Below are 28,000 nucleotides of genomic sequence, written 5' to 3' on the forward strand. Positions count from 1 at the left end.
AGTAGAGCATCAGGAGCAAGGCTCCCTGCTCCCCCTCGCCGACTCCCGCTGCGTCGTCGCATCGCTGCAGACGCATTCATTCAGACTGGAACAGACACTACGGCACAGATTCGGTTTTATCCCTTCAGCATGGGCGAGGGGTCAAACATGGAATGAAACACACTTGAGACAGTTCAATTTTCAGAGTTTTTTTGTTCAGTTTGGTTTCAAAATAAAGATCACACAATTGTTTAGAGACAATCTACAACAGGAGTTACAAAAAATAGTTGCCCAGGCAATAAGCATACACAGGTTCTGTTAACTATACACATATGGTTACAGGTGTGCTCGTAGTAAATATACACAAGGCTGCTCCAAATGTACACCGCGCTGTGGCGGGCTGCCTCTCTCACCCAAAAGGACATAGACAGTATGATACAGCACTTACAGCACTAGAGAAATGCCAAAAAACACAAGAATCTCCTCTGTACAATCCACGGGGTTAAACCCGTGAAAAGAGTCATGGGTAATTGAAGGGTTTGGGGGAGGGGAGGGGGTTAAATGAGTAAAAGTTATTTCTCCCACCCAGCCGGTATACCCATACACATGACACATTTCATTGGGTAAAGCATTCCTATAAAAAGATCTTTAAAAAAAGGTCAAAAAGTCAAAAAAAAAAAAAAACCTTGAACATAAACCAGAAGACACCACTAAGTCTAACAGAACGTGTCCAATTGGTAGTCAGTGGGAGATCGACGTTTTAAGTTAAGCAGTGACAAGATAAAGATAAAACCAAGCGTGGCGAATCTTTGTACAAGTACTACGCTGTATAGAAAGGGCTTTTCAAAACAAAAATTTGATATTACAATTTACAATATACAACAACTCATATGTCACAACCAAGGAAGTGAGAATATACACTGAAATGCACAGGGGTTGTTTTTTTTGTTGTTTTTTTTTGTTTTTTCTTCAGTGAGCTTTTTTTTTTTCTTTTTTTCTTCTCATACCAAAAAGGGTGGTAAAGCACTTTTACATTACAAGGGTTTACAAATGTACAATTATACAGTCAGAAGTATGTGGTCACTACTAGGATACATTATAGATACAGATTCAACATCAAAAACCAGAAAAACTACAAAGTTTTATATATATATTTATATATATATGCAAAGGTCTACACCAAGTATACACGTTATATTTATAGAAGCAAGACCAGAAAACGAATCTCCCATGCTAAATGATCTGTCTGCTGGTTAGCTGATGGCGTGTGTGTGTGTGTGTGTGTGTGTGTGTGTGTGTGTGTGTGTGTGTGTGTGTGTGTGTGTGTGTGTGTGTGTGTGTGTGTGTGTGTGTGTGTGTGTGTGTGTGTGTGTGTGTGTGTGTTCGTCTATGATTCTGCGACGTCCGACAAATTAAATACTCCTTCCATCTCATAGTGGTAAATAGCTAGGACGGGCGGAGGAGGGGACACTAGGATTGTGTGTGTGCAGCAGTAGCAAAAAGTGAAATGATGTTTTGAGTTTGTCAGAAAAGATGAGAAGAAGGAAATGAAAGGAACATTATAGAGGGGGGGTGAAGCGCCGAGTGGATCGGGTCTCCGCTCTATCTCCATCCCCTGCCCTCCTTCCCTCCCTCCCCCAGTTCAGCGGGCCTGGGCTCGGGTGGGGGGAGGGGTGACAAAAAAAAAAAAGAAGACGAAAAGGACAAAAACTAAGGCTGCCTGTAGCAACAGGCTCCTCCCGAAGAGTTGTCATGGAAACAGTGGTACGGGGTAACTCCGCTTCCTCAATGAGTAGGATTTAGAGGGGGGTGGGGGGTGGGATGATTGGGCACGACGTCTTCTGAAGGGTCAGACGGGGACAGCAGGGTGGGGCAGATAGACATGACATAAGGAAGGTGAGCTGAAGGGTGGAGGGAGGGAGGGAGGGGCAGGGCAGGTCAGGTGGGAGACATGATTTCATGGTGGGTGGGGGTGAGGGTGGGGTAGTTTACATGATGCCGTTAGGAGGGCCACAGAGAGGACCCAGGTCAACGCCGTTCTTCAAGTAGTACTTCTCCAGCTTGGCCAGGATGTGTTTTCCATACGTGTACTTCCTCAGGGTGGAGATGTGGGGCCGGATCTGTGACGGGGGACAAACACACCCACAGAGTCAGACTGGATACCAACACCATGAACAGCAACTCTGTTTGGCATTTTTCCCTTCAATTGTGGAGACGTCGCACAGCGGAAGAACAAACGTCTTTCTTTTTTTGGCAACATCAAACATCAACACCCATTTATTTGTACTTAAGTCAGCCTCTGTGCCGTTGCCTGGGAAACCATTGACCCAGTGACCAGAGTACGATCAATTGATGTGAAGGATAATGAGGAGGCTGGGTTGATAAGAGACAGACATTTTTGCCTACTGATATCCTCAGTTTTATTTTAAAGTTCTACGTTTGACAGCTGAAACAGCTGATCATTTCAAACAAAATTGATAAATTTGAAATCTGACAAGAAATTGCCCGTTTTTAAACTGCAATTTATTTACCACAAATTTATTTCTGTTAATGAGTCAAAATAAATAAAAAAATCTAAATCACTGAGCTTTGTGTTTTTTCTATATGCTTGATGGGTTTTGATCATCGCTGGACAAATCAACATTAGATCAATGTGATTTATGAAGATCAGAGGTTCCAAAACTTTTCCAGATCATCTACCAAACCAAATATCTAAAGTACCACTTTCCCACTGCAGTTTTTTTTTTTTTATGAAACCAAAATTCACTGATCTCATCATGCAATAGCCCCAAAAAGGCTGGATAATCACAATTCACAGGCTACCGTCTCAAAATTAAAGAACGCATTTCCATCTGCTAGAAAAGGCGACACTTTGCAGCTCAACCGTGTCGGACATTGAAACCTTTTTTTTTTTTTTTTTCCCCCCTTCTTTTATTTTAATTCTCTCATTCTGCTCGACAAAATCAGTGACCGAGGAGTCGGATTCAGACCGTATCAAGCTGACGTTATGTTGTCGAGGCAATAAATCACTTCTTTTAAAAATAAAGAATTTGGCGAACCGAAGCGAAATCATGTACATCCAGTAGCACTGTGCCATATAGTGCAAGAGATAATACCACCAAGCCTGGAAGTAATTCCAGTACGCATGAGATTTGAAGGGTTTGGACCCACGTCCGTTTTGATGGGACACATTCAAAATGTACCTCACCCCTCCACTGACCTTATGCATTACGATTTTGCGCTGCGTGGGTTCGGCCACGTCGATCATCTTCTGCACCACATAGTTGGCGTACTGGTCCTTCATCATGGTGTATAAGGCACTGTGGGGGCCCTCAGTCAGGCTGCACACTTCATCTATCAGCACCGCCCGCTCTGCCCGAGACGCGTGGGTCACACACTTCTCCACCACATTACTGGAGGAAAGAGGACCGAGGGAGGGGAGCGTTAAACGGAGTTCAACAACAGGCACCCGATCTTCATGACAGAAGAACAAGACGAGTAGTTTGTCATCAGAAATGTCAACAGATTTAAAAATGAATAAGCGAATGTATTCAACAAGGCACTCAACATCAATTTATCTTGTTCACGAGAAAACGTTTTCTTGCTTCCTCCTAGTTTTGATAATTAGCTCTTTAATTAGCAACATGCCTTTGCATGTTTGTTGGGGTATTCAGAAAGAAGCGCCAAGAAATATTCAGATCATGTAGTTGATATGGCTACCCGTGTTGACTAGTAAGTTTCTACACTGTGTGGTTGTATTAAGAGGAATGTTTCTACAGAGTAACATGCGCCGGCAGGACAACATAACATCCCGCATGCCATGATAGTGAAACATGAGAATAAAAAGAGCTCCAGATCTGGCAGCAATCGGGGAGAACAAAAGGAAAACCTTTCTGAAAGGAGAAGAAGAGATACTGTGAAAGCTGAGAACGTTGTTGGGTTTTTTTCTCCTGGAATTTACCTGGCAAACTTGTGCTGGCTGAGTCCCAGTACGTTGCCTCTGATCTCAGCCACTATTTTGCTCTTATCCTCAGCTCGGCCGTGCTCCAAAACGTGCTGGATCACATAGTTGCCATACTGGTCCTAAATAAAAACAAACACAGAGACACATTAACAAAAACGTGAGGAGGACAGCTGGCGCCGCCGACGTCACATCAAACACGGCCAGCTTCAAAAATCTGGAGGCTTTGGGAGGAGCGCTGTTTGAGCCAACGCGAGGCGTCATCATCCTCAACAACATAAATGGTGGTAAAAGGCAAACAGCAGCCAGAGAGTTGTTTGTGTGTTACCTGCACCAGCTGCTCCGTGTGTTGATGGAGCTCCTCTAGTATAGGCAGCGTCTGTTCAGGAAGGCAGTGTTCGAGAATGCGCTGGATGACTCGGCAGCCATAAGGGTGAGTAGAGAGGGCGAAGACCTGAGAGACACGTGTAATTATACATTGTTAGCTGTTCCACACAAAAGCACACGCCAAGACAAGCTCAGTGACATGGCACTAAACGTGCCTTTGCTCACAACTGTGGTGCAGAAAGTACCTTGTACAGTGCTGCACTTATCGGAGGCGTGCTCTCACCTACCCAATCTATCCTTGCAGGGAGGGCGGAAGCAAATTCCTGACATGCTTTCAGCACCACAAACAAATTGGGAGGCGCCGGGTAGAAAACATGCAGTTGCACGACATGCAAATACACATGAAGCAAAAATACTCACACATCAGTGAGTTTTACTGTCAGAGCATCCTGACTGAAGTTTAAAACCAGAATGTGTACTTAACAAAATGCATGAACACACTAAATCTCTTTCACACTTTATGGTAATGTAACATTTAGCTGGTGGGTAGAAGATGGCTGTTGCCATTGGGCTGAGGTTTCTGTTGCCAAGGCAACTTACTCTGTCCCTGAAAAGGACAGAGCGCGTGTGTGTGTGTCTTTGTACATTGACGGTGACAATATGCTCGGTGCCTCAAGGCGGCTACAGTGAGTGTGCGTGTGTGTGGGGGGTTGTGTGTGTGTGGGGGGTTGTGTGTGGATGTCAGCCAAGCACCGGCAGGCTCCGGTGATTGAAAGTGGAAATATTTTGTGTGCGCGCACCGACGGGACCTACCTGTCCCTTAAAGGCATCGATGATGAAGTGCAGCGCGTGAGGCTGGACACATTCGATACACTTCTGCACCACGTGGTTACCGTTCTGGTCCTTCACACACTTCAACACATGGCCGTCCAGCTCCCGCACCATCTCACTCTGCAGGGACGAGGACGAAAAGGAGGAGGAGGAGGAGGAGGAGGAGGGGGCAAAATGTGCAGAGGGACATGTAATTGTTTGTGAGCAATCAAATGTTGCTTGAAGGCATTTTGAAAACTCTCCTTCATTTTTCACCGTGGCTCACAGCCCAACAAATAACACCGGGCTGTTAACAGACGCCCTGGAGAAATGTACTGGGACTCATTAAGGAGAGATGGATGTGTGCGCACACGCACACACACACACACACCTTTCCTTTACTAAAAACTTTCAATTTAAGCAATATCATTTCCTATTCATGTTCATCTAGATTCATCTTAACTCCTGCGGTTCCACATTTGCATCTGAACTGAGGTGTGATTAGCCTCATTCATTGTCGATGATACAGAGCGAGAAAGGAACCTGCTGCTACATGAGGCAGCTCCAACATAAAACCCATAATATAGATGAAAAATGCTACTTCAGCACGAGGCGCGCACCTCTTCATCGATGCAGCATTCCTTTGTATAAATAGTTATGATCTATGAGGAAAGCACTCTCGTTCACGACTGAATTATGAGCACATGGGTACCAGTTATGCTTTGCAAGTAGAACACAAGAATACCAAACTTCTTTTTTTTTTCTTTTTTTCCCCCTTTCAGCAAAAAACCAAATCGCAGCAGGGTTATGACAGGATAGGTTTAATTCAGGTCGTTTGAGTGCAAAGCTGCGGTCCTTTTCCCCTCGTTTACACGCTCACACAGTCAAGCAGGTACGAGTGTACTTACAATGACCTGCTGATCTGAGGGGATGAACTCCAGAGCTTTCTGAATCACCCTGCAGCCGTACATCTGCAGGGCCAGAGACAGCACGTGCCCTCGGATCCTCTCCGCCAGAGCCAGCTTCTGGTCCAGGCTGCCAAACTACAAGCGAAACACAAAACAAGGTGGTTACTCCTTTTAATCCATATGACAAGACACAATACAATGGCTACAAGGCACAACAAGGAAAAAGAGTGCGGTTCTTCAGAATGAGATTTCCCCATGAATTCAATCTTGGCGCCTCAAATCACGCACACACTTCCGGGTGATAGTCACCCGCAGCTCATACACACCTCGAAGAACTTCTGGATGACATAATTTCCAAAGACGTCCACCATGAGCTGGTAGGCTGCCTGTAGTATCTCGCTGAAGACAAGCTGGCGCTCCGCTGAACTTGCGCGCTCCAATTTCAACTGGATAAACCTTTAAAAGACAAAAGAGGATAAGAATTAAATTGCCCACAGATGTCTACTACATTAAGTTCGACAGGTATCTTTTGTTCTTTTGTTTTCTTCGCTTTCGTTTGCTTTTGCAACGCAGAAAAGCCTCATGAGAACGTACGCAGACGGCTCGACTAAAATCCACTGAGTAAATGAAGGGGATTTACAAAGTTTGGATGAAATTGAAAACGGAGAGAGCGACGGAGCAATAAAGTGTGGCAGAGAGCAGTTCCTGTATCTTTAACCTGAGGGAACAGACAAACAGAAGGAGATGAATTTCAGGGTGTGGAGAAAGCACAAAGAGGGAGTTGAAGGAATCGAGCAGCCTGTGAGGCGAAGTGATGGATGCCAGGCGAAGGCAGAGATAAAAAAGGGGAGAGCGACGTTGAAGAGACTGAGGAGAGAAAACGTCTGGAATGCGCAGACTGGACGCCTCGCTAGTATTAATAGATCATTTCAATGGAGAAGGCTGTGTGCCCCAACACACCCAGAAACTACAGGACCCCAGCATGGTCTGCGGGGCCCCCTGCCCTCAAATTAGCCCGTCCCTGGATTGCATCACCGAACGGGGCAGAAATGGCGGCAGTTCGATGACGCCGTTCGGTCACTTCTCAACAAAAAACACTTGGAGATACAGACTCAGACCATCAAAGTAACACGGTTTGTCAAAAGAGGCCGTGATGGAAAACATACGCGTCACATTTCTTGTGTTTACACCCTTATACCTCTTCAGGGTTTCTACCAGCATAAACTGAGGATGAACCTGAAATATGGCAGTCTAGTCTCGTCACTGAGGAACAGACACAAACAGGAATATGCTGAAGCTTTTCACCTTGAAATATCAGCAAATCCAGCCTCTTCCCTGAACATAAAAAAAAAAAAAAAAAAACCTTTGATCTGAACTCAGCTGAGCACGACCTTAATACCCCGATACGGTTCATGCTTTTTGGTCCGTCCCTGACTTGATCAATGATTAGTTGCGAGAGAAAGGCTTATCAACCAAATCTAGTTGTTACAAATCCACAATGTGCGACACATCCTCTAATACCGGATTTTAAGATTTGGCGACTCAACCAGCCGACGTCGACAAACAAAGCACCGCTGCTACGGACGAAGCTCATATTTTCTGTCACATTTCCAGAACAAAGTGATGCAGATGGATGATGCAAGTTGATGACACGTCTAGAGATCAAAGTATTAGTCAATGAATTGATGGGTTGATTAGCACAAAATAAATCTGCAACAATTTTTATAACTGACAAATGGAAGTCATTTTTTTGAATTACAGCTGGACTTAAGAGAACTGGTCTACAAAATGGCCAAAGAAATTGTCACAATTACCCACCAAAAACAATTAAATAAATGTGATATATTTCAAGTCATGTAATCATTAGACAAGGCTTTATTTGGCCTTTTGTTTTATTTTTCTGTGTATTTTCTATCGCTTCAATTTAACAGCCATTCTTTCTATAATGTGATACACCTGAACTGTACAGTGCGACACAGACTGCAAACCAAATTTTATTAGTACTGCGTGATATCTAGTGAACCTGCTGGATGTCTGCTATCGCCATGTATTGGAGCATTCAGCAGTCATTTTGATAGTTGACAGTATTGTAATGGGCACTGATTCGGTGTGAAAGGCTCTGTAATAAAAGCAGGACAGGCTGCAGGGTACTGCTCGTCCATAAGTTCTTTACGCGATATCTTAAGACTGGAGTGAGTTGCTCATGTGTACCTGCTGCCGTGCTGGTCCTGGCTGAACTCCATGATGTGGCCAGCGATGTCTCGGAGCTGCAGGTTGGGGTAGCGGTTGTTCCTGAAGTCCTCCAGCAGGCGGCTCCGACCTGACGGCATCACGTCCGACATGCCGTAGCGTAGTCGCGATGACGGGAACAGCTGGCTGCTGGGCGAAAAAAGGGAGGAGCCTGAGCTGGCGGCACTGCGGTACTTGGCCTCCGCTCCTGGAGCTGCAGAGATGAAACGCCCACTGCCGTTGGTCAAGCCTCCTGCGGAGTCAGACAGAATAGGGATCGTCACAGTCTAATCATCACCAGACCCAAGACAAGCTACATGATTATATTAAATTCTGTACAAATGACATGACTGAACCAAAAACTATTAGAATAAAACCACTTCCTTGCTTATATTTATTAATATAAACAGAACGGGATACATTTTCCTCCCGTATAGATGATCATATATAAATACATGTACTAGAGTGGCAAAAACAAGTCATACTTGCAGACAGTTTTGTTAAACTTGTCTTTGTCACCATGTACAGCCGCAAGGAATTCTTGCATGGGGTAAGACTGAGGTTTTTTTTCTATATTGATGACACTGCAGTATCAACCTTTCAGAAAACATGATAAAAATTACATTTCAAAACAGAATCACAACACTGGATGGCAGCACTGCCTAAAATACGATGGTGAAATAAAGAGAAAATCTACCAATAAAAAAAAGAATACTAATATCCTTGTTAAATTAATCAACACCGGGAAGTATTATCTCAAAGGAATCATGGAGACACCTGATACAGCAGCACTGGAAAGTGATGAGCTTCTCTGTAGTATTGTTGCAGGTTTATTGGACTCTATAACTGCAGTAATGTTGTATAAGTGTTTGTGACATTGAGTCTGAACTGTGTTCTTTTAAATTAAACGCACATAAAACTGTAGTGGACGACGGAGGAGAATGATTCAAACCCAACACTGTACAGAATATAAATATCCCACTTGAGTATGTACACGGTGTAGTTGAGGATATCAGTGCGAACAAAAGTTTCCTTCCTTCAAAAGATGACATTTACTGAAGTTCGTATTTGTAGTATGACACATGAAAAAGGCCAAAGCTAGGTAATCACAGCCATAACAAGGCCTCAACTGTGTTGTCAGTTTGATTGTCATCGAGTTGACTGTTTTTATTACACTTCACTCTGTCAACTGTCAATCATGCAAAACACTGAAGGAAATCTTGTTAAGTGAACAGTAGCTGATTTTCAGTGAAGTTAAGACTCATTTAATATTTTAATTATAACATCTTTTTAAGTGTTTCGATATCAATTACACACATCTTCTACGACTAATATAGGTAATTATTACATTTTCGGGATATAAGATTATAAAACAGGTTTGCATAAAAATGTTCCTACACACTAGAGCCACAATCGTAACGAATCATCAAACCCACTTTTTTTGGAGGCATTAATGAGGCTTAAAACACCACCGAGCGTTCAGGTTAATCAATTAGTCCAATCAAAGAAAGAGGCTTACCGAGATTGAGGTTGGATGAGGAGCTGTGATTAGACAGGGAGGGTGGGGGTGTCAGTGAGTGGGAGGGCCCCTGGTTCGGTAGGGGCATGCCCACGGGACCAGGGGATGGACTGAAGCCCAAGTTGCCGTTATAGAAGCCTCCGTGGCCAATCGGGGTGAGGCTGGAGGGTGTGCGTTTGTACAGCTCACTGTTGCCTGTCAGGGAGTCCCGCCTGGAGCCGCTGCCACCACTCGAGTTGGCCACTAGAGAGAGACAAAGATGTGAATTTGATCATGGTATCTGCATGAATTGTGAAATATTTATCAACTGTTTTTTTTTGTGTTTTTGTTTGAGTACTCACAGCTAAACTAAATTGCAAGCCATTTATATAATAAATCCTACACCGTGTGGAAAGGGCATATTCCTACCTGCAGTGCCAAAGCCCCCCAGCGTGGCCCCAAGAGTGGCACCAAGTGAGGATGAGGTGGGCTGGCTGAAGCCCAAAGAGGCAGACCCTGGTCCGGGCTGGCCAGAGCCTTGAGAGAAAAGGGAGGAACTCTGGGAGGAGGAGCTGAGGGACGAGGAGCCGTAGAAGGAGCTTCCTCCCAGAGCACCGCCGGGGCCACCCTGCTGCTGAGGCTGCTGGGACGTCATGGCACGGAACGGACCGTTAGCCCCGCCGCCGAGACCGCCATTGGCACCACCTGCAGAGGCCGCTGCTGCTGCAACTGGAGGAGAAGACAGGAGGAGGAAGTACGGTAAAATGACTACCAGTGAAATCAAGATAATTCAGTGTGTTTTGTTTTACTCCCCCAGCAACACTTCACTGTAACTCCAATATTGACGTAAATCCAGATTTCCTTGATACAAAACAACGCTGACTCATGGGAACTCCTGATACAAAACTAACCCCAGACTTGAAAGTACAGCCTCATAATCTTGTAATTACACGCTCTGGTTGAATGGGACATTCAGAGCGTGTTCTTAAAGGCCATAATGTGTAATCTGTTGTTTTGCGTGCATGACAGTCTTCTTTGTCCTTTTGCAAACAGTGAAAAACCGACAGACCAGGCTTCTGATCACGTGCTTAATGTGAATCACTCCATTACCTGCTTGTGCCGCGGAGGGAGATATGATGACAGACGCAGGGGCCATGAGGCGGACAGGGCCGCTCCTGGCTCCAGTGTTGACCACCAGGGCCCCTGTCTGGTCGTAGTAGGCTGCAGGTGCCAAGACTGGGTACCCTGACAAAGAGACAGCAACAAAAGAACCTTCAGAGGGAAAATAATATACTGTTTCTTTTATCTAGCTAAGAGATGGTCTTCTTCACCCGTGTTTGAATACTCACTACTACGATATCTGCAAAATAGTGCTGTAACTATTACACTGTAAATGTAATTGGGTTCAGTGGGACTGTTTCCAAAGTAATACAACTAATCTGCTGAGTCTTGTACTCACCAGGGACTCCTGCTGCTAGCCCCTGTCCAAAGGCGAGGGCCGAGTTGACCGCTGCTGCTGCAACGAGCTGGTCGTTCTGCTGACCCTGCTGACCTTGGCTGGGGGTTAAAGGTCGCTGGTTTCCTCCAGCACGCATCACCTTAACAGAGTAATAAAATCAACAATTTCATTGCCACAATCAATATGCAAATTCATACAAAGTTGTGCTTGAAAATTACATCATCAAACAAAATCTTCCGAAAAGCAGATATAACATTTCCTGTCGTTTGTCCTATAATCTATGCAAGATGTTTTCTGTCAATTAAAATCAAACAGAGCACCAGTAAGAACGCACGCACATTTCAAGTGGCTCATAAGAATTGCTCCAACAGAAACAGCTTGAGCAAGTGGCAATCAGTGTGTCCGTTTATTGGCGGGCAGCCGACTGACCTGCTGTTGGTTCTGCTGGCCCTGGCCTGCTGCCTGCTGATTGGCCGAGTTGTTGGCTGCAGCAGCCTGCTGCTGGAAAAGGTTGGCAGGATAGACCCCCCACGGGGTCACACCATAGTACTGGGGAGGCATCACTGCAGGACCTAGACGCAAACGGATACACATAATAGTCATGAGATAAGACAACTGTGTATGGATGTGATCAACTGTGGAAAATTGTTTAGCCATTCAACAGCGTCTAAATTGAGCTGAGGGAGTGTCTAAAACAAGCACGTCTCACCGAGTGTAGCGGCTGCTGCTAGTCCTGCTGCATAGGGGTCTGTGCCTGGTGGTGCAGCACTGATGATGTAAGGATTGGGCACAAATGCTGGAGCCAGACCTGGAAAACACGTGAAGGGAAGAGGTGAACCAAGGGATTGAAATTAAGCTTCAACAGATGATAACCGCTTGAGCGACACTCAGCATTTCCATAACTGCGAGAGCTGATACTAGTAAACCTTTTGGTGCCTGACCACTGCGTTTCCTGAAGACATTTTTTTTTGGCTTCTTAAACATGACTTGCCTCCGAGTAAAACGAAGACATATTAACCCCACGTTAATTGGTAACCATTGGACTGCAACACGTTGTCATGGTTTGTATTGTCTGCCTTTCTATTCTATTATTCATTTTGTTGACTCCCAGCTGTCCTGCTTTCCCTCCTGCTGCATCACTTCATCTCCTCCGCTCCTCTGTTTCCGCTCTGCCGATCAGCCTCTTCAGCACATACAGTGTACGTTCAAGTCAACACTACTCTCGTCATATTGTTCCGTGATTCCCAGTGCCTCTGTTCGCCAACATTCAGTAACCAGTTCATGTCTCACCTGTACCTTTGACTCAGCCTGCACCTTGTGTTCGGTTTTCCCCGTCTCATTTTTGTGTCTGGATCCTTTTTGTGTCGAGTTAACGTTTGCTTTTACATTCTATCGTACACTTGGATACTCTTTCTGTGAACTGTGACACTTTGCTGTTCCATTGTTTATAATGAAAAACAACAAATTGCAGCACCCACATTGTCTCCGTTATTCTACTGTATATTAAATTCCTACAAATAACATGTTATGGGACTTATGGGTGTTTGGGCAGGGTTTTAGCATCTCGGATCTATTTCTTAAGACGCGCTGTGACCACAACGAAAATCAAATGTGTTTATAATCGTTCTGGACAGCCACACTGGAGCGTGGTGAAAAGGTGGAGGGAGACGTGATATCGTTTAAAAGCCGCCAACAGCGCATATTTTCAGCCAATCCCGCCATGGAGACATTGATAGTGCTGGGTTTAGCTGAGAAGTGCCATAAAGCGTTGAGTAACAAAGGAAAAAGAGACAATCACGGCATGAAGAGGGGGTGAATGTCACATCGTACATTTTGTAAAGTTTCAGAGAATTAGCAAAACAGACACCCCTTAGCCATTGATGGAGGGTGAGAGAGATGCGATCCATATTTCAAAACAGATCATAAATCCAGCTTAACTTGTACTTTTGGTCACACTTTTCAGGTAAAGTGTCTTTTGTTTTGTTTTGTTTTATTGAGTGGACCCGCATGGCTGCACTTTCTATTCTGTATTCTTTCTATACAGCAGTATGTGGTCTTATGAGGTGATTCACAGCATTCCCATCACTACTCAAGTTAAGTGTTATAAAGTGATAGGAATGAGGGAAAAAAACAACAAATATAAGACCAGTGGAAACAGAAAGAAAAACAACTTAAAATTTGTTCCAGTCAGGAGCACAATGACAGAGAAAATACACGAAATCAAACAGATGACAGATAACAGATGAAATTTTGACGTTTAGGTCCTCTGTGCATATGTCCCTGTACACACACACACACACACACACACACACACACACACACACACACACACACACACACACACACACTTACCGATGTGAGGCTGCTGTGCGGCTGCCAATGCGTACTGCTGTTGCTGGGCTGCTGTTAACTGCTGCACTGCGAGGGCGTTGTTTCTCTGAAACAGCTGCAAACAGCACAAGAACAGGTGAATCAGAGCAGTGTTTCTTAGGCTTTGTTCAAACTGTCAGTCAGAAGCTGATTTATGTGCAGTTCTGATTGGAATCTGATCATATGTAGCAAGTCTGAGCAACTAAAAATCAAACTTTTAAAAACCTGTTTCAAATCACACTGATGTTTTCTGAAATATGATTCAAATCATCTTTTGGTAAATACAATTAGTTCTGATTTCTCCTATCCGATTTAGGTGGATTTTTTTTTGGTCACTTTTGACACAGCGTTAAGTTCACATATACACAATATGTACAGGAAACATGTGAGTTTGGTGGCAGAGGATGCCAGAATCAGCTGGTGAGGACCACACTCCTGATTGTCCCACAATACTGGAAGTGGAAACTGCATGAAATAAGCAGCGCTTCCTCCTTCTCTGATGCTGTCTCCCTCTCTCTTTTTTTTTTTTTTTCAAACTTGTACTGCAGCTCCTGATCACCATATGGTAAAAAAAAAAAAAAAAAATCCCATTTCATTACCCTTCATTTTGGGTTATTTACACAATATCATCACTGCAGCAAACAATGTGAATACAATTGAAAATAAGGATCACCACCCAGACACACAGATCAGATCAGATCACTTCCAATCAGATGATCAGATTCTGATTGGTTGTTAAAATAAACAGACTTTGACTGACAGCCTGAACCACAGCCTTTGAGAATTAATGTCAAATGAACAAGGCTGCTCTGTAGTCCTTACCTGCTGCTGGTTGGTGTAATCAAATAAGCCCACAGTGGGTGCAGAGTCCATGGGCATCTGAGAGTTGTAGTCAAACTGAAGCGGCTCCATCACCGACTCCATGGGGTCCATGGTAACGCCACCTTGTTCCACACCAGAGAAGTCCTCAGGAGGTTTGGGGCCTCCACCTCCTCCCAGGGGTGTCAAGCCCTCGGCCCCTACACCGCCAGGACCTCCCAGCAGGTCACTCTCAGGGCCAGGGGCCGGCATGTTGCCTGGGGGACGACTGCAGGGACGACAAAGAAGCAGCGGTTCAGTTTACATCTGAAAAGGTGTCTGTCGAGTAACATGGCCATTTCTCCAACGAGGTCTGAGTGTGTGTCCTTGTGTCATAACGAGTCCTACCCAAACTCTTTGACGTCGACGTCGAGGCCGTTCTGTACGGGCAGCCCATTAGGGTTGATGACGTCGCAGATGACGTCAGATTCACCTTCTGTTAACTCTTTTAGTTTCTCTCCCTCAAACGTCGTCTTTGGCTTCTCCCTCTTCTCCTCCTCCACCTCTCCGTCCCTCTGCCCCTGCGTGATGGAGATAGCACAAGAAATATATCTGATACAATAAAAGACAGAAACACTCATGACAGTGATAGAAGATACACACACACACACACACACACACGCGCGCACACACACACACTTATCATGTGACCCACTTGCAGGTCCAGGCATGGACACACACGCTTGCAGACATATATACGTGAAATTTAAAAAGAGACCAGACCCTATTTGCAAGCGTGTACACACACACACACACACACACACACACACACACACACACACACACACACACACACACACACACACACACACACACACACACACACACACACAAAAAGCTGAGGAGTAGAAAGGACAGACTGATGTGGACAGTGTGAGAGACAACAAGGTCTCTTGAATAGTTGACAGAGGACAAACAGTGGGAGAGAAGGACAGCTTGGGTTTGTCGTAGTAGTAGTTACACAAAAAGGTATAATTATGATGATTAGAAAAACATGGATGTCGGGAGGAATAAAAGTGAGACTGTGATATCACTGATGGACAGTTAAGACTTACATAGGGTCCTTTTCGGAGGCAGGAATCCAGTTTGTCAGCCGGTGAGGAGGACAGAACATACTCGACCATGCTAACTCCCAGCCCTCCGCTCTCAGACCGCGGTGACATCACCGAGCCCACCCCAACTTCCCCTCCGCTATGGAAACCCTGCCCTGGCCGACGGGACACCATAATCGGCTGAGACACCGAGTGATCTGTCGCAATAGGAACAGAGACTGTTAAATAACATTTGTGCACAAGGGAACGATACATTTGTCCCCCAAACTGATCAGGTATAAACTGACAGCTTCCAACTCACCAGCATTATTAACTATTACTGTTGCATTTTTTTTTTTAAATTTTATTTTACCTATTTAAAACATCTAAATGATCACAGAGCAGTCGGCGCATATTTAGCTGTTAATGTTGCCAATTTTATCATTCCCAGTTTACTGCAACGGTCTGCACACTGAGGGGGACACCGGGAGACCAACTACCTGGGGACATCATGAACTACTCTGAATGATGTGAAGACTGGTTATTGGATCTTCAAACATTGATTTCACTGGAATTCCTCATTAGACAAATTCGTCTGACTTCTTTCAGTAGTTATCATATTTTTGTAATGCTTCTTACTGTCTATATATTTGCTTATTATTCATTAGATGTTGTTTATGATGTTAAGCTATGAACCATTAGCAAAGTGGACAAATGCCACAACCGTTCATTGAAATTGTTAACAACATGCTGTAAAATGCTTCATTTGATGTAAAGCAGCATTTCACTCTACAAATCAGCTCTTTCATATCACTTGCTCCTCTGCACTGAGCAGAACACAAGTGGTATCAAGACTGCCTCTGAAATGCACGGATATTTTGTTTGTCATCATGTCTACAGAAATAACTACAATGTGTTGATCTGATACAGCAGGAATCTCACATCCCATAATGATGTGGGGGGGAACATAAGAGTGATTTCACCCTGGCATCAGCTTTTGATTCTGTCAGGAATCTAAATATATATTTTCCAACACCAGAAAATGATTGTTCTGGTGGTTTCTTGATGTGTTTGTGCGCAAAAAACAGCTTGTTTCACGAGATTCCTGCATTTATGCTGGCGTCCTACCTGCCTGCCACTGTATTACAAACGTATCCCAGACGGATATATACCTGAGGCACCCCAGGCGCTGTCCCTCCACTGGTCCAGGAAGATCCCTTTTGGTCCATCCTTCCCGGAGTCATCTGACTCCCAGAACTTCTTACCAGTTAGCAGCTGCTACAGTGACACAGGGCGATAGTGAGGAGAAACAGGTGGAAAAAAAGGAAAGGTTACTCAGATTGCACAGACACTGATGGAATAACATGAAAAATTAAAAATAAACGTAAACATAATTGGTATGATCGTATAACTGGCCATCTGAGCAGAAAGGTCCTCTAAACTTGTTAATGCAATGATCTTGAGATTTTTTTGCTTTTATTTGGAGGACGCACTTTCACCGCTGACTGCACCCAAACAAACGAGCACAGGCCTCGAACTGGACGAGTGATTTCAAAACAGAATAACACAATATGGCAATTGAAGCTAGTGCGGAAGAATATCATTAGTTTGCATCATTAGCTCAGCAGTTTTAACAAGAGTTTGGACTCTAATGAGATTCTGGCACCTTATCATTACCTCGTTTGTTTATCTCCATGTACTCTCTTCACCCTATGACAATTCTTTCACTGTAAAAACTTTCCTTCAAAAAAAACTATTGTGTGGCAACAAGGGAAATAAACTCTTAATTGCATGGCAACTTGAAAAATGAAAATCTGTGTCAAGTAAATAGTAAAGAGTCTGCACTTGTATTGCGCTTTATCACCCGAGCGGTCTCAAAGTGCTTTTTACACCGTTTTCCTTTCACCCATTCACACACTAATGAGGCTGAGCTGCCATGCAAAGGGCTCGCCATCAGGGATCCATTCACACACCGATGGTACGCCATTGCGAGGAACTTGGGGTTCAGCGTCTTGCCCAAGGACACTTAGGCATGTGGACAGGAGGAACCGGGGATTGAACCACCAACCTTCCAATTAGTGGGCAACCCGCTCTACCATCTGAACTAGTCGCCCGGCTGGTGGTTTTCCACTTTTAGATGAAAATTAAAAATGTAATGTAATATGATAGAATTTTGTCAGCCGTTAACCAGTATATTACAGTCCATTGCAGCAAAACACAAAATTCAGCACTATGAACAAGCCAAAACAAACTGTAAGCACTGAACCTACAATAACAGACTTACAGGGTGCAAATACCAAATAAATACCAACAGCCAAAACAACCAGCTTAAATTTAAAAGGTCTCCTCGTCTTGCAGAGCTTTTCATTCTGGAAAAACAACGCCAACTTAACACTACCTCTGGCTCAAAGGTCTTCCACCCAGCAGCCAATCCATTTCTGTTTTCTTGGATTTCCTGTTGTTCAAATTTGACTCTCTTTGGATAATCCGTCATGTGCCTAGTCAGCCAGATGCCCAAGCTACAAAATAGAGGGCAGCTATTTCAATGTCAAGTGTTGACATGCTGAATCAGATCTCTTCAAAACCAGTTTAATCTAAATTTAGAAAATCAAAACTGTTGTGATACGAGTAACCACAACCCAAATGCTCCATTATCAACCCAAATGCTCCATTGAATGCACACAGTCACATCCATCACCGTTTTCACAACATGTGATCAGAAAGTGTCATGTCTCACCTCTCCCATAGCGCGTCCCTCCAGAGCCAGAGCCTGGAAGTCATGGTTCAGCTCATCCATGGACCGCACCTGCAGACAGGAAGCCCAGCGACACACGTTATTCCTCTCATACTCAACCAATGTTATACTCAACTTTAATTACCTACCTTAATTAGTAATTACCTTCAGAAATGATTTGCCTCCGACATTAACGAAACCAAATCTAAAGTTTTAATGACTCAACAGACTGTTTAAATTGGTATCAATTAAAATCTGCACTTTGTTCCCAGCAGCAGAGCCCCCTAGGGATGAGCTTATTGAGCAAAATACTATTTGAGACACACTGGGAACTATACAACCCTTCTACAAAGACCCCCCCCCAAATGCACAAAAACACAAACATCCATTCATGCTGTAAACTTGGGGTCAACAAACGTAAAATGTCTTTAGCTACAGTATCATTTAAAGATGAGGGCTGCTGTTTGTTCTGCATGTCTCACGTCAAACTTATGACGTCTGGTGACAAAGCTCGTCATTGAATGTTGATTTGTGGATGGACCGGGTGCTCAGTGCATGGCTGTGGTAGACTTGTGATTAGCTGGCTTGACGGCCGCAGTCGTCTGTGAATGCAACTGCTGTTTGTACTGTGCCATCTCATCTCACAGTCCTACACACGTTTTACCGACACCTGCTCGTAACGTATTCTTAGTTTTGTTGCATAGTGGTGGTCGGCAAACAGCTTTTATGTGCATTCCCGCTGCCTTCTGGCGGGTGGAACAGGTTACTATCTGCCGCTGGTAAACAGAAGGGAAAAAATATTTCGGCGATAAGACAGTTGAATAAAATATTCGATTTTTTTTTTTTTAATTATTATTTAACGACCTATCCCTTGCGGCATGCCACGTTATCACCACTGCTATTTTAAATGTCTAAAGCCTGATTTTATGGTCACGCAAGTTTTTCTGTGCAGAAACGTTTCTGTTAATTCTCGTACAAGTTAACGCTCCATGTGACGTGATACCAATACTGCAATCGTACGTTACCTCTTGTGCAACACGAACACGTACCTGGCTGTCATGGATGTTGTCTCCAGTGGGCCAGCGATGTTTGCCTGGCTGCTCGCCATGCTGCCGCTGGAAGAAATAGTCCACCATGGCATCGTCCTGAGAACGTCCAGCGCCCGCCACACCCTTTGAGCAACACAAGCACACACGTGCACGTCAACACTGGAATTACGGGTAACGGCAACAAGCAGGATGTTGTTGTTTTTTTTTTGTTGAGATAACTGGAGAAATGCAAGTATGGACAGGAGTAAAATGATTTAAGTGTTTTACAGACTTGATTGTAATGAAAATACTAATACACACAGACTTGAGCACGTCTACGTTCAAATACATGTAGAATGTACGCATCACCCGCCATTGTACTGCAACTACGTAGCCAAACGCGCGTACTAATAGAAATATATGATATTTGTGAATACCTATGACACACCAAAAAAAAATCCAATGATTTCTTCTTTTAAGGAAGACTATTCATCCGTTTTCTCTTTTGTTAAAGTTTTATCCCTGAACAGATAATGTGTGATGAATACAAGCTCTTCAATGTCTCTACCTTCATACAGAGGAGTAATTCATCTACCGGATATTTAAAAATAAACATAATAAAGCGCCTGTGGAAATAAGACATTTTCTACCAGTTAATTGAAAAATTAATCCGAAAATCTTTTTCAACCATATGACCAAGAATTAGGGAGGCTTAATTTGTCATATGCATTTTCATAATAAAACACATTATCAACTACACACCACAGCAGGCGGAGGTAATTAAAGCCACATCCTCTCCTCTTCTCCTTAAATACATCCAAAGAAGAAGCAGTGATTTTTTTTTTCCCCCACCAGAAAAGCTTAAGTTGACTTCCTGTCTTACTCATTTTGAGGGTAAACACAAAAGTCCCCACAAGACACTGCCGTGACAGAAAACAGTCAACATCTACTGGAAACAGCCCGGCTTAGTCATTTTCTGTACACGCAAATCATGCAGAAGGACACGTTACCGCAATAACAGTCCGACCAAATTGTTACTTTATCAGAAAGCCTAAATTGTTTTATTCCAAGTTTAGCCATCAAAATACTGAAGTTGTTAGAAAGATTTAACAATTTACTATAACTTCAGACCATCATGGGACTTTGTGTTTCCTTTTCTAAAAAAAAACAAAAAACGAATGCACTTTACACACTGTGGAAGTTGAGACGTTAGATTTAGACCCCTCAAAGCACAGAGAGATATCAGAGCGGGGGGATTCCATTTCAGACTACCATTCACCTCACCAGCTAACTACATTTTACTTTCATAAGAAATGTTTGGCAGCACGGTGAACCTGACGAACTACCAGCAAGTCTGAAATGACCAACAGCTATCCTGCTTTACAGCTACAGCCCCGCAAGTCAGGAGAAGATAACGACAGAGGGACTTCTAGTTGACTATTACTGTACATTCCCTGTAGCTGAAACTAGCAATTTTCATTCAATACATTTTTATTTTATTTTATTATTATTAATTGTTTTATTTCTAAATGTATTGAATAACTTTCGGAAAATACATATTGACAGTTGACAGGCCGAGTGACCTGCTCAGTCCGTCTCAGACAGTTTAGAAAAGGAAATTAATATCAGTTTAGGTAGTTACTTTATTAATCCCCGAGGGGAATTTTTTTTTCTCGCTACAGCAGCATACAGAAGCAATAAGATAATAATAGAATAATAGAAAAGCAATAAAATAGCAGTAAAAAAATATAAAATGCACAGTATATACAGTACAGTATATATCTATATATATTATATACAATTACAATTAAAGTTTACTATTAAATAAAACAAGAATCTGCTAAATCCTCACATCTAAGAAGCCACCGCAGTAAAATGTTCAGTAATTTCACTACATAAATGAATACAAAGAATTCATCAATTCATTCTTAACAACATTAGCAACATAATAAACATGTACAGTAGCTGCTAACAGTTGTTTATTTTGAAAGCTGATATATACACATTTACAGACTCACCAATTATTACTAACAGTGTAACCATTAGTTGGTTGTTAGGGCCCGAGCACCTTGTTATTCAAGGAATTTTTCTTTTTCTTGTACGGTTACATTTGTTTGGCAGGCAAGAGCACTTTCTTTGATGAGGGCGACATGATAAGATGCTGTAAACAAGGTTCAGGCTCAGAACTAAGAAGGTCAATGTGGCCTGATAATTTCCTGCTAAATATTGTATAAAGAATATGAATAAAGGTGGGGACTGATAGGTGGCTGAGAGAATGTAAGAATATTAACAACACGATAAGAGCTGTGGTGCTTAAAGCCCAGCAGCACAGACTGAATGGCCAGATAGTGAACAATGAAATATTTCGTGGAGGTTTTTTTTTTTTTTTTCCAGTGGTCCGTGTTTACACGCTGTACTGATACCATGAACCATGATGCTGCTAGGTAACAGGGCCAACCAATGTCGGTCTCCTCCCCCATCTTCAGTGCCTTAACTTAAGTGGATTATAGAGATAAATATCTATGTTGGTAAAATCTCTCTGGTTTCAGCTTAGGGCTGGGCGATAAATCGAGTTTTGACAATATATGGATATTTGTTTTTTTCTGAGATATAGAAAAAAACAATATCATTTATATCAAGTTTCACTGCTGCCATTACGTGCTGCCTCTGGTGCCGTTGAGTTAAACGTAGCAATGGCTGCATTACAGCCCAAGGGTTGGTAAGTAGAGTGATAGGTTTCCATATCTCTTCCTTTCTCTGACACTTGTGGTTTTGAGTCATAGCCTATTTTATGTATCATTATTTGTCTTCATTGAAATGTTCCAAAACTGCATGTCTTATCAAAAGTAAATATAACGTCTACCCGTCATCAAGACTAATTTATTTAGTTGCTTTACTCTCAAAAGTTATAAAGGAAGAAGTGAGGCATGATGGGAAATGCTAATACGTTTTGGCATAGAGGTGCCAAAAACCATTTCCTCAAGAGTTGTAAACACGTGTCGTTTTTTTGTTTTTTTTACGATGCTTTCAATTCACTGAGACTCGCCTTCATCACAGCGAACGAACTCCATTAGTTACATGTTGGATTATAACTCCAGGAGGCAGAGGAACAACTGAACACAAGACACACTGAGCAGCAGAGGGCCGGACAGCGAGAGGAAGAGTAGTCACCGCTAACTGTTGAGCTAAAGTAACTAACAGATCTGAACAGCTCGTAAACGACGGTGAGACCCGCGAGAAAGTTCCTAAACAAAGCGAGCTGCGAGTGCGTGAGTGGAGCTGGCGCATGTTTAAATTTACAGCAGGTAATAAACCGCAGTGATGAAGAATGGAGCAAATTATCTGGGTAAAGGGAGCAATTACACAGCTGAGCCGTAAACTGGAAATGAGACGATGCACTTCCTGCAGCACGTCAGTCTGTTTGATGTTGAAAACAACTAACGGAGCATCTCGGAGAAAGACCCGTTTATTTTAATATAGGCTATTTACTTCATATGATTTTTCATTTACATGTTTGGCAGCGGTATATTTTTTAATCAAGAAGGGAACCCTGCCTTTGTATTTTATTTTGATCACAGTGTTAATAAAAGTGTTTGTGACATTTCACTTGTAGCTTTGACTTACAAATTCATATTCAACCCACTTCATAGAAAATATTTATATCTTATATATTTATAATTTATATATATATATATATATCGTATGTCACCACTCAGCCAAAATATATCGGGATATGACTAATGGTCCATATCGCCCGGCCATTGTTCAGCTCTACATTCTTTTGCAGCTTCTACATGAATGTCTGTTGTTTGGATTTTAGTTTGCTCTGTGGGACCCTGTTTGGACATTCACATATCGGTTTCATTTTACTGTTTACGGATTGTTCTATGTTGTATTGCAGCTGTATTAAGTTCCTGCTGAGGTAAATTGAACATTTCCTACCGTTGCTGCTTCACACTACAAGCTTTACAACCAGTGGGATGCTTTTAGTGTGAACAAGCTAGAGGAAATACGATATGCATATCACAGAGTTTGCGGCGTTTCATTAGCAGTTCAGGTAAACTAAAAAGCACTTGCACAAAGCCACCACAGCTCAACTGATTGTGGCAGTGAATGGGATGAGTCGGCGCACCCAACCACCCCCGAAGTGGAGAATCCCTATTTAAGATGCCCCTGTTTATGAATGAAAGGTGTAAAGGTGTCAGGGTGGTGGGCGTTACCTGCTGGCTGGGAGGTGTGGCCTGAGGCGTCTGCCCTGTTGGAGGGGCATGTCCTCCGCTGCTCAGCACCACGGGCATGCTGGGAGATGTACTTCTATGGTGGGGGCTGAATGAATCCTGCCAGAGCACTGCTTTCCTCTTCAACACACACACACTGCTCATTCCACCACAGCCTGTCCGGAGAGATACATCTGTTACATGCAAGCAACGGCATACCAGTTCAATACACCGAATATTGATTGATAAGCTCTTATCAGTGGGACAAAAGTTATTCATTAAGGACAGCGAGCATGTGGACCATAAGCACAGGGGTCAGGTACACTTACCTAAAAATAATGCAGTTCAATAACAAACAATCTTGAAAAAAAAAAAAAAAAAAAAAAATCTACCACAAAGATTGCAATACCTTTTTTGGAGGCTGTCGTTCAAAAGCACATCTGCTCCATGTACATAAAAAGACAAACATAATGCAGTACACTTAAACACCACCACAGCCGACAGCCTACAAAAGGACCACAAAGTTGAGTCCACGCTTCCCCAAAACAGTTCCCACAAACAATTAGCAGCTTGGCACAGTGCTGTTGTTTTGACTACGAGTTTAAGTGTACCTAATAAACCGGTAACCAAGTATGCAAACATCTATTGTAACGACATGAATCTAATCAGTGATGCATTGAGTCAAGAATAATAAAGTCAATATCCCATATGAACATTTGCACAGTTAACATTTGAGTACTTTATGCCGACAATTGGTTTAAACCTAAATCAGCATAAATTCATAGAAATTAAATCCTAACAAAGACTAATTATCATCCATATTTTACACCCAAGGTTAAAAATACATTTACATAGAGTAAAATAAATCTAAATATTCCTGAATTCGTTAGGAATTCATGGAGACAAGTACGTTGTGTTATCTCATGTAAATGGGGCCAAAACTCATTCATTGATTTTAGAATAAGAATGGCCTCCCAACGTTTGACAAACACATCAGAGATTCAAAAATATATCAACTCCTGCATGTTAAATTACACTTAGTTGACATTTTATTTGGAACATCAGACTAACGCTGTCAATTAGAACTGCAATGCAATAAAACCCACCAGAAATGTGTTTCTAATATTTTGTCGATCCAATTCCTATCAGTGAGGCTGGACAAAATATTAGAAACACCTCTCAGAGTAACACAAAACAATTCAACAGCACTACATATAAAAGGTTGAACCAACACTTCTCTGAAATAGATTCTACAAAGAATAAAGATTATACCAATCATCGAATCTGTGTTGTCATTAAAGAAGGTCCAAAGTACATGCTACAGTTTGTGGGTTGCAGACGACGACGACTACTACTACTACTACTACTACTACTACTGCTACTACTACTACTACTGTTACTACACGTTTAACAATCTTGGGGCAAAGTGGCAACCTGCCAATAAAACTACCTAATTGCTGATACTGAGAACAAGAGTGCTGGGATCAAGAGATACACCGAACAGACGTCCTACACGTTTGATGATTTGAAGGTCCCGTAATTAATTAATTCAGATTTTAATTTCTTTTATGATTATAAAGCAGGTTTGGGTGCTATAAAAATAACTGTGAAAGTTTCAAAATGCTTAGTCCACGGAAAAATGTCACAAGCTCATGCAATATATCCACCGGGTCCACTGTCCACATTTTGATGCAGGAGAAAACACAGAGCAGTCTTTGCATCGTAAAGTTAGCAAACTACACGATGAAAGGAAACCTGTAGTTGGCATGCGTCACTCAGAAATGAACAAGCCGATCAGAAGAGAGGGTCCCTGAAAATAATGCTCATTAAAGACAAACACAGAACAGTCTGTTCTCGGTAGAGCTCCAGAAAGTCGACGAAGACACGAAATGTAAAGTTATACCGAGATGTTTTTATGTCCTCTTATGGACATCCAGACTGCAAACTAAAACTTGAAGTGTAAAATGTGGGACTTTTAACTGCCAACCTGCATTAACATGACATATTGTAAACGTGACCCCCTCTATTTGGCTAAAACCAAACACACTGGTATGGACTCCAATTAAGTGGACCACGAAGATAAAAGTTCACCCTTGTCAAACATCTACAAATTATCCATCCCTAAATAGTACTTTGACACACTTCCTTAGATCCTCTGCAGGTCACTGGTTGGTTACCCTTCTCTGGTTCAGGGTGTTCTATCAGCACAGAGGTGTTTGGTATGAAACTCAGTGCAAGGATGGATTTGGGAGGAACATGGCTGTGGATCATTGCTACCAATCATAGTAAAGGTTCACACCGTTACAGCGGACATATCGTGCCTCGGAAAGACACTCAGTTATCAGTTACCAGGGCAACAATACACATCATGATACAGGGGTTACGATTCAATAAATTGTGATACTATAAGCGAGGCAATATACTGAGGTTTTTTTTAAATTTGATTTTAGGAAAACTGTCACAGTATAACATAACACCGTATGCATAAAAAAAAATCTAACTTAATTCAATCATAACAGTGGGATCTGCATTTGCTTTCTTCACAATCCCCGTTACATCCTACATCATAGCACTACTTTCATGCAATATGACCAAAACAATTGCCTCAAATTTTTGCACGTAAACTGTTGAATAAAAGTCAACACTTTTTTTTTTAAATAATTGATACAGTATCAAAAAAACATAATCGCGTATCTATGTTGGGTACACTTGTCTAATATTAAAGACTGGAGCAGTAAAATTGTACCTTTATGAAGATCATAATGTTCACTTTTCAGCAAAAATGTCTTTATAGGTGTCTCTAATATTTTGTATTTATACGCCATATTTACTGAAAACACCATTAATAAAGCACAATAAATTAGCCTCTGTGTTAGACTACATTATTCCAAGCTAGCAGTTTCACACAAACGTGAATATATAACATAAAACGTAACACTTGCACCGGGGGAGGTTTCTGACTTAATTTGCAAAGACACAGAGATGAAGCGGTGGTCTTTATTTTTTAAAAAGGTCGCCGGGGGCCTTGTTATTTAAGCTGGGCAAAGAGTGAAGCACAGTTTGTCATTAAGCGCACAGTGATGAAACCAAAGAAATATGCGGTGTGCATAGACCACGTTGTTTTGGTGGTCGTGAGCAACATTTGGCATCACAAGCCTCGGTGGTTTTCAGCATTCAGAGGGATATAATTTGCCTTTTACAGCCTCTCCTTATCCAACAAGCTCTAATCTCTGTTAAAATTAGCAGTTTCACATTAGTGTCCCTACAGGCCATGTGGAAATTACAAGCGGTTCTTTTTTACACCGAGCCACATACAGTAATTACCTGTGCCAGAGACGGTCTGACACTATGAATCTTCAAACGCATGCAGCTTCCTCTGCTGTGCAACGCACACACACCCCTCTCCACAAAGACAAAAAAAAAAAAAAAAACACGAGCTGACCGGCTGAACAGTCTCCAAAAGATGAAAACAAACCAGTTTGCCAGCTGATCGTTGACATATGTAGTGTCGTCTTTGTTTTCCTGCTGCCACTCTTCATTCAGTCACGAGGAAATGTTAGCTCTTTATTCCTTTTGCAAGAAGAAACACCCGGAAATCACGGCCATCAACCCCCCACCCCCCCCCACCCCAAAAAAAAAAGAGAAGAGAAGAGCGCACACGGCTCGGTGTGCTACACGTAGCACCCGGAAACCGGCACTGTGTTGCATAGTCTCAACTGGGTTAATCATTCAATACCGGGGGATCAATCCACCGCATACCGGGCACCGACAGGGGTGTGACAACACGAGCAGGCAACCTGCAGCTAGCGACGAGATAACGTGAGGGTGTCTCAACACAGACCGACATTTCTCCCCTCGCAAGACGTGACACACCGAAACCACGGACGGAGAATATCCGTGAAAAGTGTTGTGACAATTAGCTGGAGGGGGGAGGGGAGGGGGGGGGTTTCCTTCACGTGCATCCGCGTCCACTCGCGCCAGGTCCTCGGGCGTGTTGTGGAGGGTTCACTGTCCGTGTCTACCAACAATAACACGGCCTCCCGAGACGAGCTTTCAGCCCCGGTGGACAAACATGGGCTCCGCGCAGTGTTTTTTTTTTTTGTTGTTTTTTTTTTTTTTTTAAATGTGCAGCAGCCCCCGAACATCATTACCTTGTTATTATTAAACACCCGGAGGTCTCCACCTGTCTGCCGAAACCCCGTAGCCCCGGAGGTCCCCGTGACGCGGATGCTAACAAAGGCCCGAGAGCTGTCTGGAGCGGAAGACCGACACAACGGGGAGGGAAGGAGGCAAGGCAGCAGAAAGGGAGGCAGCCGCTTCAGCCTCTCTTAAAAAAAAAATTAAAAAAAAAAAAAAACACCACCCCTCCACCCCCCGTTTAGCTTCTCTCGGAGTCACCACGGCGACAATACCCGCACGGCCGCGTGAAAAGTTAATGTCCCGTGCTACCGCGACCGCGGACGAAGTGATACTCACCGGCGGAGAGGGTGGATGGTCGCGGATTTCGGCCCCAGTTTCTCTCAGACACCCCAGGCTTTCACTCCGACAACATGGCGGCTCGACGGAGGAGCAGGCGGGAGCGCTGCATGAC

The 28,000-nt window shown here is 43.1% G+C and overlaps 1 protein-coding gene across 3 annotated transcripts; it reads right to left on the bottom strand.

The window, feature by feature from the left end:
• Window positions 1–172: 172 nt before the first annotated feature.
• On the bottom strand, window positions 173–27,998 carry pum1 (pumilio RNA-binding family member 1). 3 transcript variants are annotated; one of them, XM_069695457.1, is made up of 23 exons: window positions 27,886–27,998; window positions 23,413–23,585; window positions 19,214–19,336; window positions 18,168–18,236; window positions 16,603–16,705; window positions 15,455–15,648; window positions 14,748–14,920; window positions 14,364–14,628; window positions 13,524–13,617; window positions 11,881–11,979; window positions 11,601–11,743; window positions 11,172–11,310; window positions 10,823–10,957; window positions 10,142–10,441; window positions 9,734–9,976; window positions 8,197–8,467; window positions 6,312–6,441; window positions 5,986–6,120; window positions 5,081–5,218; window positions 4,269–4,394; window positions 3,941–4,062; window positions 3,200–3,392; window positions 173–2,099 (listed from the first exon to the last, which is right to left on the bottom strand). In XM_069695457.1, the coding sequence occupies exons 2-23, from the start codon at window positions 23,572–23,574 to the stop codon at window positions 1,968–1,970; spliced, it is 3,489 nt and encodes a 1,162-aa protein (XP_069551558.1). In that variant the 5' UTR covers window positions 23,575–23,585; window positions 27,886–27,998; the 3' UTR covers window positions 173–1,967. The 3 variants fall into 3 exon arrangements, with proteins under 3 accessions (XP_069551558.1, XP_069551540.1, XP_069551550.1); XM_069695439.1 differs by having other exon boundaries at window positions 16,603–16,708; XM_069695449.1 differs by lacking the exon at window positions 27,886–27,998 and adding an exon at window positions 27,561–27,693 and having other exon boundaries at window positions 16,603–16,708.
• Window positions 27,999–28,000: the final 2 nt, after the last annotated feature.

The sequence above is a fragment of the Brachyistius frenatus genome, unplaced genomic scaffold, assembly GCF_029030835.1.
Source record: "Brachyistius frenatus isolate BFR_SWC_R1_liver_20210118 unplaced genomic scaffold, ASM2903083v1 Contig_2, whole genome shotgun sequence".
NCBI classification, from domain to species: domain Eukaryota; kingdom Metazoa; phylum Chordata; class Actinopteri; family Embiotocidae; genus Brachyistius; species Brachyistius frenatus.